The 13,363-nt window shown below is 39.2% G+C and overlaps 1 protein-coding gene across 1 annotated transcript in view; it reads right to left on the minus strand.

The window, feature by feature from the left end:
• Nucleotides 1-13,363, minus strand: part of PLCB1 (phospholipase C beta 1) — a 474,251-nt gene that overhangs the window by 58,674 nt on the left and 402,214 nt on the right. Inside the window, exons 26-31 of the mRNA XM_087716872.1 lie at nucleotides 12,408-12,627; nucleotides 9,969-10,149; nucleotides 4,741-4,817; nucleotides 4,481-4,570; nucleotides 3,517-3,574; nucleotides 1,007-1,093 (exon numbers count right to left, since the gene is read on the minus strand). Of these exons, the coding sequence (XP_087572998.1) occupies nucleotides 1,007-1,093; nucleotides 3,517-3,574; nucleotides 4,481-4,570; nucleotides 4,741-4,817; nucleotides 9,969-10,149; nucleotides 12,408-12,627 (713 nt within the window). The remainder of the gene's footprint in view (nucleotides 1-1,006; nucleotides 1,094-3,516; nucleotides 3,575-4,480; nucleotides 4,571-4,740; nucleotides 4,818-9,968; nucleotides 10,150-12,407; nucleotides 12,628-13,363) is intronic.

Here is a 13,363-nt window from a genome sequence, read left to right on the forward strand (position 1 = left end):
TACTTGGGAGAAGGGAGATTCTTCAACTACATCACAAGGGTTTTCCTCTTCAGACTTCATGAATTGAGGACCATTCTCCATTAATTCTTCAGAAGTGATGCATTTTGCTGGCACCCAAACTCACAGAATAGTGATTGTTTTCAACAAGAGGCATATTTCTTATTTGAAATAACATATACTGGTACATTCCAGATCCCTTTTAAAATCATTGGCTTGTATAAGAACTTGAGCCATAAGAAAAAAGAAGGAGAAAAAATGTTCTGACTTGAATATTATATTATTTTCTGCCTATAAAATACAGCTAATCATTTTATAATTTCCATGCACTTAGAAAATGTCACCTATTTTCCTATGCAATCACAAGTGTAGTCAGTTAGGGTAACTATAGTGAACTTACCAAGAAAACAGTCTAAAACATTTATCTGATTGCCTTTATTTGTTAACTGGCGAAAAGCACAACCAAAAACACAATGAATTAATTTCAAGGATTGCATCAGCTGCCAGAATAAGCAATATGACCATCGGAAACTAATTGCAGACCTCCTGACAAGAGACTGGGAAAACCCCACAAAACAAATATGATATTATGTTCAAAGTCTATGCATACGTCATCTGCTCCACTGAGAAGAATAGACAAGAATTCAAAACACGCCTCATCATATCGGCATCTTGAAAGAGCATCTTACAGCATACTATATTCTTTGCATTTTGCTAATTTGCTGAGACCCAAAAACACTGCGCTTTCTTGCATGTTACAACAAAAACAAGAGTAAATGTGCTATTTTTTTTTACACATCTATTAATGTATTGCACCCTCTGCTGGTCAAAGATATTCCCAAACAAAATGATAGACATTTATCAATCCACACAGGTTAACAATATTCTTGATGGATGGTATTTCAAATATATACTTGTGCTTTTCCATACCATGGAATATTTGTATATTTACCTGATATCAGTCTCATACTTATTAATTATGAACTTATTTGTACTCAAGTTCTCTTACCTTGGGCTTTTCATCCAGTATTTGCTGACGGATCTCTTTGTGTTTCTCCACAAGTTTTTCCTGCCTTTTGGTCTGGGCATCTTCTAGCTGTAATTGAAAAACAAAGTCCACTATAATTGACATGCCTATCTGAATTCCTCAGTTTCACACTCAAGAATGCAATAGCAATAACACTTAGACTTATATACCACTTCACAGTGCTTTACAGTCCTCTATAAGCGGCTTACAGAGTCAGCATATTTCCCCCAACAATCTGGGTCCTCGTTTTACCCACCTCGGAAGGATGGAAGGCTGAGTCAACCTTGAGCCGGTGAAACTGCTGGCAGACGGCAGTCAGCAGAAGTCGCCTGCAATACTGCATTCTAACCACTGTGCTACTGTGGCTCTTCGATATAATAATTATCTTGGGTAACAAAGTTTTAGAGAACATTTTGACATAAAATGTCATTATTATTAAAGTAGTCAACTTCTTTCGGGTAAGACTTCAAGGAATGTCAGTTGATTTGTTTCCAATTTAAAGTTATATTAGCTGGAAATGTGCAGTTGAAAATGGAAGATACATTCTTAATATATGGTGATTAATCGCAGCATTTAATTAGGCCAAGTAGCCAGCCACACTGTCCTTTTTTTAATCTAAACATATTTATGTTCCTGCAAAGGTCTTGGAGTATGTTGATAATTTTTAATACCAACTTCTGTGTCATTAGGTGAAGTGCCATCTGCTCTGAAGAGAGTGAATGGCTTAATTGGTCTCATTGCTAACTTGTTTTAGAAAAATAGCATTTTTTTTCAACAGACAACATGCAAATCACAGAGCTTTGAAGAGATGGGGAAATAAAGGAGACAGAAACCAGATACTGACAAGCATGCTAATTTTATTTTTAATTCTATTTTCAATCATGTCTGATTCTCAGAGACTGCCTGCAGTTTTCTTGACAAGGTTTTACTGAAATGATTTGCCATTGCCTCCTTCCTAGGGCTGAGAGAAAGTGATTGGCTTAAAGTCACTCAACTGGCTTTGTGCCTCAGGCAGGACTAGAACTCACAAATCTCTGAGTTTCAAGCCTGGTGATGCTTAACCACTACACCAAAATAAAGTTTGCTCATAAAGAACAATTGCATGTTACTGGAAAGCATTTGCTTTTATAAATGCTCTATTTGATTTGTCATGCAATCTTACTGCAACTAAGTGATTTTTTAAAAATCTATTTCTGAACAGCACTTTTGGGGCATAACTTTGTCATACAAGAACAGGACGTGGATTTCAAAGATATTATTTGATGTTCATCTGAAGTATGCACGCATAAAGGAGAATATTTGTAGCTCAGGATTGACATGACAGGTTCTTGGTGATCTCTGAGTTTGCTTGATTTCTTGCTAACGTTTCATTATCCTAACTAGGTAACATTTATTTATTTATTATTTATTAATTAATTAGACTTATATACCGCTTCATAGGGCTTTCAGCCCTCTCTAAGTGGTTTACAGATTTTTTAGCAAATTGTGTCAGCAACTTGCCCCCATAGTCTGGGTCCTCATTTCACCCACCTCAGAAGGATGGAAGGCTGAGTCCATCTTGAGCCGGTGAGATTTGAACCGCTGAACTGCAGATCACAGTCAGCTGAGGTGGCCTGCAGTACTGCACCCTAACCACTGCACCACCTCGGCTCCTTAACATCACTAGGTAACTGATGATGTTACCTAGTCAGACTGATGATGTTCATCCATCATGTTCAAAGAGGACCGTGACATATAACAGGTTGTGGGCTGTCCACGATGTGTTCCCAGGTGGCTGGTAAGGCCTATACAGGCATGAAATGTTCTGCCACATGTTGGCAGGCATGTGTGGGCACCATTGTTGAAGCATTTGCAGTTCTGGCTTTGTGGAGTGCTCATTTCTCTTGTGCTATGGTTGTTCTTCTGTCTTCCAATATGTGGCAGCCTTAGTGGATCAGTGTCTGCCATGTTGATCGATCTTGTACCAGGGTTTCCCAGGAGGAAAACTTAGTCAGAGTAACGAAACGTCGGCAAGAAAACAAGCAAACTCAGAGAGCACCAAGGACCCGTCATGCATGTATGAATGTATGTATGTGTTGAACAAATATATCATCTACCAAAAGCACTCAAGGTATCAGACAGAAAGAAAACCCCAAACAAAATTATATTCCATAGCAAAACAAGTAGCAATTGAAGTCCTACATCTGAAACACAACTGTTCAACTTCTCCGTATTCCTTCTTATCTCAATTGTGGTGCTGTTACATTTGCAGGCAGGTAAAATCTGATCTGCCTCCGGAGAATAAAGGAAAAATGGTAAACTAAATTTACAAAATTTTAGCACTATTTGGACATTGGAACTAGAAATTGTCTCTGCACAAAAAATATGCACTACTATTACCGTGAGGTTTTGGTATTTCAAGATAATTACAATGTGCAAATCAGCCTAAATACTGAAATGGATGATGTCATCTTTATGCCAAGGTGAATACATGTTTTAGGCAGTAGACTTACTCTTTTAATGTACTGTACCACCTCTTGAATATATGAGCGAATCATTTCTGTCTTCTCCCTGAGAGGAAAATGAAAAATGATTAATCCCATTTATTTTTTAAAAAAATTGGTTACTGGTTTTCTGCCACAAATAATTTGTTTATAAGATAATTGGTAAACTTCACTAAGAGAAAATCAAAGCCAAATTTTACATATATTGCCCTGGGTATTCTTCATCAGATTTCAAAATGGTTTAATCCTTTATTTCAAAGGGATTGTGTGCTCTTTGTCATGTGCTGTTATGGGTGTCATCATGATTGATTTTAAACTGCCTTGAGGATGATTCAGACAAGAAATAAGATAAGCTCTTCTAAATAAAGGAAAAATAATGCACATCCACTGTGGGAATCTATGCTACTTGATAGAGTCCAGACATCACAGGATTCATTCCAAAATGCCTCTCTGCCTACGCAGGGTTTATTCTTTTTATACAGTTTTTACCAGCAAAGCAATAAGCATACAGCAACAGCATTGTAATTGGCACATTCTCCTTGTCAATCTCTAAGAACATCCCACCCAGGGTAGAATCTCACATAGCTCAATAGTTCCTGGTAGTGCCTGGTTCTGCTAATTAGGTGAGCTCATAGGAATCTGAGGTAACCAGTTACTGAGATCATGGCAGTTTGCTGCGCATGTCTTTATGTAACCTTTCCTATATCCCTACAGCTACTGTTCTGCCTGTTTTTTTTAATATAATCTGTGGAGATCCGTAGTCAAACATCTGTCTGTCTGTCTGTCTGTCTGTCTGTCTGTCTGTCTGTCTGTCTGTCTGTCTGTCTGTCTGTCTGTCTGTCTGTCTATCTATCTATCTATCTATCTATCTATCTATCTATCTATCTATCTATCTATCTATTAGGATTTTCTTCTATTGGTGTTTCAGGTCTTCTGGATACAAATTAAGGTGAGAATTGAAGACTGCACTTACTCATCCATTTGACTTCTATCCTTGGACTTTGCTTCAGTGATCTTCTCTTGCCTTTTCTTGTCCATCTTTTTCTTCAGATCTTTCTTTTCTCTTCAACAAATCCAGATTTGGTTTTTTTTATAAAAGAAGAAAACAGAACAAAAGTTATGCTGTGCACATTCACCCAGAAGTGACTCCCTGTGCCTTGACTGGGGAGTTACTCTAATGTAAGTACATCTAGAATGGTAGTCAAAAGAATGGGTACCGTAAGTAGTCTTTACCTTTCGCAAATCTCTTTCAGCTTCTTTAGTTGGTTGCTTTGGCATTCTTCTGCTACATCTGTCAGCTTCTGTATAAGCTTAGGAGGGGATAAAAACAGATATGTCATAAATTGCACCAGCTACATTCATTTGGTAAGTATTGCACAGATAGTCTTCAGGTTTTGACCCTAATGGAGCCTGCCATCGACCAGCCATCCTTGTTCTCCCCAACACATTCATTAAATGAGTGCATGGGTCTTTAAGTGGAAGTGGTGGGAGATCCTGGAAGGCCTAATGCAAGCACCAGCCCACCTGTCTCAGATCTCCTCTACCCCCAGATACCGGGCCGCAGCACAGCTGACTGTCTGGGCAACCAGAAACAATGGGGAAGTTAAACCCTGGGATCACTTTTCTTTCCTAATTCTCCCTTTGCTCTGCCTTTCTGGGGTAAAACAAGAACTAGTTCCCTAGCCTTTTGGAATGTTCTCTGCTAATCATGTGTTTGCCCATCAGCTGTCCATGGGGTGGCTGCAAAGCTCTCCTGCCTCTCTAGGCTTTGAGAAGAGGGCCTTTGCACAGAAGGTAACTCCAGGAAGAGCTTCCCAAAACCCTTTCCCTACTTAATGCCCCCCACTCTCTCCAAAAGCTACATTTCTTCAATAACAAAAACAAGGAGAGGAGGGAGGAAGGGAGAGAAAGAGAAGGAGAGAGGGTAGGAAGGGGAAGAGAGAGGGTAAGAGTAGGGGAGAGGTAAGGGAAGAAAGAAGGGGAAGGAGAGCTAGAAGGAAGGAAATAGAGAAGGAAGGGAGAGAGAAAAGAAAGAGAAAATAAGGTGGTGTCATAACAGGCACTAGGGATGGTAAACAAAACAATCCAAACTGTACCTTATAACCTTTAAAATGGAATAACAATAGTATAAGAATGGCAAAGAAAAAGAATAACCATGTGAATTTATATCTATAATTGTATGTAAGAGAATAAATGACAGTAAGAATATATAGCACAATATATAGGTAAACAATATTTGGTTATAAATAGCTAAGTGTAAATAAATATAGAATTGTACATAAAAATGGATAACGAATAAGGAGACCATGAATGCAAGATAGAAATGTATAGAAGGGAAAACACTAACTGCAAAGAAACCGATACGGAACTGCTGTATGATATATGATGGAACTTCTTGTTCCTATGTTGTCTTAAGTCATGTTTTTGTTGATGTGTTTATGTGTTTAAAATAAAAATTTATATAAAAAAACAAAACAAACAAAAAAACAACAACAAAGAAGCTGGTAGGGATGGACTCGTTGACCTTTCTTCCCGCCTCTTGAGAGACCGCCTGCTGCCAATTACCTCCAACAGACCCGTTAGATCGCACAGGGTCGGCCTCCTCCGGGTTCCGTCTACCAGCCAATGCCATCTGGCTACCACCCGGGTGAGGGCCTTCTCTGTTGCAGCTCCGGCCCTTTGGAATGAACTCCCCGCAGAGATTCGGACCCTCACCCCTCTCCAGGCCTTCCGGAAAGCCGTCAAAACCTGGCTGTGCCGGCAGGCCTGGGGTTGATGAGTTCCCCTCCCCTCTCGACTTGTATGGCTGTATGACTCTTGTGTATTTTAATTACGTGTATTGTGTTTGTATCCCCTTTCCCCTTTTGAGTTGTTCACCGCCCTGAGTCCCTCCCGGAGAAGGGCGGCATACAAATAAATTAAATCTTAAATCTTAAATCTCTTTCCGCCCCAGTTAAGTTCTAAAACTAAACTGTTCCTCTGCTTTGTAACCAATATCTATATGGAAACCATAACTTGACTTCAGGCTGAAGAAAAGAGGAAACAAACAGGCAAGGAGAAAAAAAATTCTGTAGCTTTTTACAGTAGAGGGCACTCTACAGTCTAGTCTTTAAGTCCTAGCAGGACTTAACTTTAGCTCTAGCAGGAGAGCTAAAGCTTGCAAAGACTAAACATTTTTTTGGCACAACCTTTAGAGATAACTTTTTTTTTTTTACTTCAGTGGAAAAAAGCTGAAGAAACATCTTGTCACCTCTACTCTTTAGCCTGGATTAAGTCCAAAGCCTAGAGAGCCAGGAGAATTTTGCAGCATTCCTATGGACAGCTAATTAGCAGAGAAAGCTCTGCAAGCAGCCGCCATTTTAGCAAGGAATTGTCGGGGTGCTGAAAATGGCGGCTGCTTCCAGGAGTCATGGGGAGCAGGCCTAAGTGTTGCAGGGGGTGGCAAGGGAAACCACTGCAGTATCCCTCTGGTCTGTCGTAAGTGCGAATGACCACAGGAATGCTGCGTCTGTCATAACTTTGAAATAGGTTACTTGTTGTTTTGGGGTACTGGTTGTTTGGAATGGGCGTTACATGGCCTGTTGTTTCTCGATGACTACCTGTACAGTGAGACTTTAGGATTCTACCTGCTCTGCCCTCAGGATGGATGGTTAGTCAGATAGCAACTGCTAGGCAAAAATTTCAGGAAGGACTAGAATAGACTCCCATCTAGAAAGCTACCACTAGTTGGATAATATTGACTTAAATAGGCCAGTAGCCTATATCAGATCAGTGGAGCAACATACCATACATACATACATGAATACATGATTACTCTTTGAATAATCATCCTTCTTCCTATTAGCACAGTCAGGGGACATTTCCCACCTGTGACAAGCTGGAGAGGATAATTAGGCAAAATAATCAACCCAATCAGACTAGGTCAGCAAAGAATAAGTACCGCTACCACTTACCTCGGGATTAGAGAAAGAACCAGAAAACAAAATAGCCAGAATTATGCCTGGATATTGCTACATCCATTACCTGGATCAACATGTTTTACTCTGTCCAATGGCAAGGACACTTCTACATATATAATAAATAGAAATAATTTCCCCCAAACATGAAGAGATTTTAATTTAAAATTTGCCTTTAACCAGAACAGGACTTTAGGTCTATACAAGCTTGTATGGTTTAGATCTGGGACAATGCTGTCAAGAACAGGTAATGCTTAATACAAGGACAGATACATTTTTGCTTCCTGTTACTTTCCAATCTCATCCAAAAGAGCGGGGTAACCTAAGACAATCCATCAGGCCTACATGGACAGTATTTATGAATCTCTGTATCTCATCATTATTTTAAGGCTTCCTGCAGATAGATACCGTGTGATCACTTATTTCTGTCTACTAATTCCCTGGTGATCACCGATTTCTGTCTACTAATTTCCAATGCATTACAAATATCATGTTATTCTTAATTTTTATCATACTAAAGTAACTTTAGTATGACAGAATAGTGAATGAGGAACAAATTCCATTATGTTTCATATAAGAAACCATCTGCTCATCAGAAAGCACAATCAAGCAGATTGTTACAGTATTTAAAAATTCAAGTTCTGAAAACTGGATTTGAAAACACACCCCTGGACCAAATATATGGAATTAAAAGTAAATACAGTATATATAAATTAATCAGCAATACTAATTCTAGTTAATAATACTAGTTCTAATTAATAAGTTTGTGCCTTCGAGGTCTACACTCTATGATTCAGCACCAGGTAAGTTTCCTGTATATAGCAGCATATGTTTAGTGAGGACAGATAAGTGTTTAAATTATCTTAGCAATGATATGACTGGAATTTCATGCCTTTTAGTAGGAAGCTATGTTTACAGCCATACTTGTGAACTGTGATGCCAGTTCCCTATTCTGGTTCATAAGGCTTAATAAATGAGCAAACACAAGACTAATCTGTTTTCCCATATTATACAGATAGAATGAAGGCTTGTTGGAATGTCATTAATTTGGACAAATATACATTCTGAGGCAGATTGAAATAATAGTAACATTCCATTGCCTCATTCTCTTTTTTCTTGACATTCCAAAGCATCTATTATTATCTGATCGGACTCTTCATTTAGCCCAAAGAGCTGCTCCATGCAGGGTGTCTGAATCACAGCTGTAAAAATAACAGCTGCTCTGGGGACAACAAATACAAAATATTGTTTTGTTCTTTATAGCTTCCATTTAGAAAACATAAATTTACAGGAGGCTTTCTGGCACAAACAAGTAGTTAGAAGACATCTTAGTGGTAACAAAGCTCTTGTTTCCAATTTTTATAGGCTACATTAATTTAACTGCTCATTTTGAAATGCTTTCTGAAACTTTCGAGTGACAGCACTGCATAGCATGACAGTCTTAAGTCACAAAGCCAGAAGAGACAAAGATCTCCAAGCCATAGTATTACCACCATAATATATTGGAGCTCACCTTTTGTTACTTGTGGTGAGCAAAACTGGAAGGTTTGCATCTGATCTCAATAATCACAAATACAGAAAGTAGGAAAGGCGCTGACTAAAAATATTAAATAACTTAATACAAATTACATTTGTACATCTATTACATTGTTGAAAGAAATGTCCTTTTGGGTTCAGCTCCAAGTGGGGAAGAAGACACCGGAGACATGGAGGCTGCTTGGAAAGATGGTTTATTGTTGGGCAGGGCCACATGGCTTGAGCCCTGAACAGAAAAGGTGATCACATGTTTCAATGTTGATGGAGAAGAAGAGAAGGGCTGAGGAAGGGGCTTGCTAGGCTTTTATACCCTGTTCAGTCCCACCTCTCTGTTTCCTGTTCCTGTGTAAGAAATGTATTCTGACTGGTTGTCAGACTCCCATGGTGCCATGCAGGGGGCTACTCTCTAGGCTGTGATGAGTTCTCAGTTGCCTTGTGGTCAGTTGAGTAATATCCCTTCCCCCTACAGCTGCAGTGAGGAGAAGTCTTTATTATGTAAAGTGGGCTAGCCTGGCCATCTTAATGGCCCATTAGCTGGGGATGGGCAGAAAGCTATAGGCAACTATTCTGTCTTTTGAAACATGTTTCTTTTCACATCCAGAGAAATATTCTGCCTTTTCAATATTTCCTAGGATATTTCATTTTTCTGGGAGAGGGCTGGATGATAACTTCCCACAACATTGAACCAACAAGTCTAAAGTGAATGTAATGTATATTTCTGGTTTCCCTATTTTAAATTCCTGCCACGCTCACAGAGTTCCAACTGTTTATCGCATGTCAAGACAGATGGAGATATATGTCAGTAAATAGATCCATGCATAATGCCAAGAAGCAGGGCCATGAGATGGGTTACAGAGAAACTTCCCTAGGTAGGTTCTGAAGAGGTCAAACTGAAGAGGTTTGTGTACAGTGTTTGGGGTAATATTCATCATACAGAGCAGGGAAGCAATGTTTATGTATAGTACATACCAATTTAATATGTGCTTGTTTCTGGTACTTTTCACTGTAGTACTGTTCTTGTCGCAGGTTCAGCAGCTGCTGCTGCTGTTTTTCTTTGAGCTCTATTAACTTCTGTGTCATTTCTGAATCAAGGGCAGCCAACTCTTGTTCAACAGTTGAAGGGCTATGATCTGGGCTGCCAGTTTCACTTCTAGAGCACAATACAGAATAATAAATATAAATTTCAGCAATACAAATACAGAGATCTGGTCCCCCAGATGACTCCCATTATTCCATTAGCCAGTATAACATTGACCTAGCAAAGATTATTGAACTCTTTTTTCCTTGTCTTATGGCAAATGTGTACATCTGGTGTTCACATATGTATATAGAGAATTCTTCATATCTTGAAATATGGATGACCAGAGCATTCAGACAACAATCTTGAATTTAATTCAATTTCTATAGTACCCCTAAAAGAAAGCTGCTAGGAACAGCAGTTCTATAACAAAAAGGGATGAAGGTTGGTTAGATTATTATTGTTGGGTAACTCAATTGATGACTTTTCAATGAATATTGGAGAAATAAGACAAAATATTGAAGCTTTGGGTTTCATTAGTTTCAACTAATGACATTATCAATGTCATTGGGATTAGCATTATTTCACAATTCAGTTTACCAAATCAATTGGATTAGCATTATTTCACAATTCAGTTTACCAAATCAATTGGTTCATTTTTTTACCAAAAAAAAAAAAAAAAAATCTGAGCATCCCCAAACCGCATAGCATCCTAATGTGAAACTATTTAATGAACTCCAAAGAGCAGAGTTCATAAAGACTAAGGATTTGTCAAAGGAAAGCAAGCTTGGAACAACATACAAAACCCAAATGAGAAAAATAATCTGCACAAAATGGAAACTGAACAAAACTCCCTAAGGAACAGCGTGATATTTTTGGTCTTGGGAAAGAACTGCTACTATGAAAGTGAGGCGAGAAGGGAAAGCGATGAATGGAGCATGTGAACCAAACAGAGCAACTGCAAAATAAATAATAACAGTAGTACATTCCACCACCACCCCACCCCCCAATCCCAAAATTAAAAGCCAGGCCAATATAAATGAAATGCATCTCCCTGAGCCCTGACAGTTATATCAGAGATGCTTATAGTTCTACCCAGGTATTAAGCCAGTTGCCTAGGAAACCACAAGCTTAAAAGGAGAGATGGCTAAAGGACCAAGTTCCATCTGGAGAAAGGTAATAATCAAGCCCTGAACACAATGTGAGATTTGTGCAAATATAAGGATGAAGGGTAGCAGCTCAAATCTAGAAACCCACTCTGACAATGAGGCTGGGAACACCTACGCAAAGAGAAAATGGCTTAAATTTATTGGCATTGAATTCTGACCTAGTTACTGGGTCTGACCCCTGAAACTTTCTGTAAACTGATGGGATACGGATGAGGGCCTTCATCTCTCTGATGGACATTCAGATGTATGCACGCTGCATGTGGCCCTTCTCCCCCAGCATCAACATCCGCAACGTCTTGTAAGACCTTAATGCTGAAAACCTCTGCCCATTTCTCTCTCCCACATATTTTTGTGTTAAAAAAATCGAATGACACCAGTCAAGAGACACTAAGCACTTTTTAAAAACACTTAATGACTTGCCTCCAGAAGATGTGGGTGCTCTAGCACTGGAGTTTTTAAAGCAGAGATTGGACTACTGCTTGTCTGAAATAGTATAAAGTTTCCTGCCTGAGCAGAAAGTTGGATTAGGAGATCTCCAAGGCCCTTTCCAACTCTGTCATTCTGTTAATGTAGGCCTGACCAGAGAGCTGTAGGACAGTTTTTAGTCAATTTTTCTGAATATTACTCATAACTACATGCCGTACCAACCCCTGGATCAATTTGTCACTGTCGTGAATGGCAGAAGCTTCCACATCACAGTAAGCTAAAGATAAAGGTAAAGGTTCCCCTCTCACATATGTGTGCGAGAGAAACCTTTGTGTTCCCATCTCGGGGGCACTGCTCATCTAAGAGTCAGCACTGTCTGAAGACGTCTCCGTGGTCATGTAGCTGTCATGACTAAATGCCGAAGGAGCATGGAACACTGTTACCTTCCCACCAAAGGTGGTCCCTATTTTTCTACTTGCATATTTACATGCTTTCGAACTGCTAGGTAGGCAGAAGCTGGGACAAGTAACGGGAGCTCACTCCGTTATGCAGCACTAAGGATTTGAACCACCGAACTGCCGGCCATCCTTTTTCGCAAGCTCAGTGTCTTAGCCACTGAGCCACTGTGTCCCTCCCACATCACAGTGGCTTTATATATAAAGCAGCACAACAGAAATTGCTTCACTCAGCATAATGGAAACTCCAGTATTGTCTGGAAGGACACATGAGACCCAATCATGAAATAAACTATTTGCAAGAAAGGCCAAAGGAATCTTTGTAAGAAGATAGACATACTTTTTCTTACTGTCTCTCTTAGCTGTTTTCTCCAACACTGCCCTCCGTCGCAGATAATCATTTTGAATTTCATTATATTTTGAGGTATGCTCTTTTATAAGATCTGTTGTTTTTTTGTGATGTCTCTTCACAAGATCCTTCATTTCTTTGTAGTGCTTCTTCTGAAGTTTCACAAATGCCTTCTGTTGCTTTAGTTCCTCAATGGTTTGTGCTTCAACTTCTGCAAAAATAAGGGGAACGATGTTATCGCAGCACAACACTAGACATGCAGGGGATATGCATTGTTTTATCAACAGGTTTTTGCTGCTACTGCATGAAGCTGCATTTAAAAACAATTATCTTATTCCAATAGAAGAGAATGTACATAGCTTAGGATTGAACTGTGGGGTCCCAGTGCTCTCTGAGCTTGGTTGTTAGCTTGTAAACACTGCTCCAGTTAGGCAACATCATCAGTGTAGGTGTGGGATTTGCTCCCTGTTTATACACAGTAGCTTGTCCTGCCAGTTTTGATGACAGTATGGTTTTCTCCTTGGTAGATTCTCAACTGTTTTTTCTGCTTGATTGTTTGCCTGGTGTTAATCCCTGTTTATCTGGGTGTTGGCTGCTAGAGAGGATGTGTTTTAGTATATTTTCATACTTCTTAGTTTTTTTTATTGTCTCTTTTGAGTGGTGTATAATTATTGATTTATTTCTATGGGTGCATTGATGGCTGATTTGAAATTGAGTCCGTCTATGTGTTGTAAAATTAAGGAGTTTTCATTGTGTCTTCTGACTGCTAGCTGATGTTCTTGGATTTGCTTTGTCTTCTGTCTACCCTACATAGTGGTCGTTAACAGTTTTTACACTGTATGTTGTATATGATTCCTGTTGGTTTTTTTCCTTGGGCTGCTGGTTTTTTTTTGGTTTACTTATGTTTTGGAGGGTTTTAGTTGGTTTGTGTGCTATGGTGATGCTAT

Source organism: Thamnophis sirtalis, unplaced genomic scaffold, assembly GCF_051295495.1.
Source record: "Thamnophis sirtalis isolate CommonGarterSnake01/CBP01778 unplaced genomic scaffold, rThaSir2_p1.2 scaffold_5, whole genome shotgun sequence".
Lineage (NCBI taxonomy): Eukaryota > Metazoa > Chordata > Lepidosauria > Squamata > Natricidae > Thamnophis > Thamnophis sirtalis.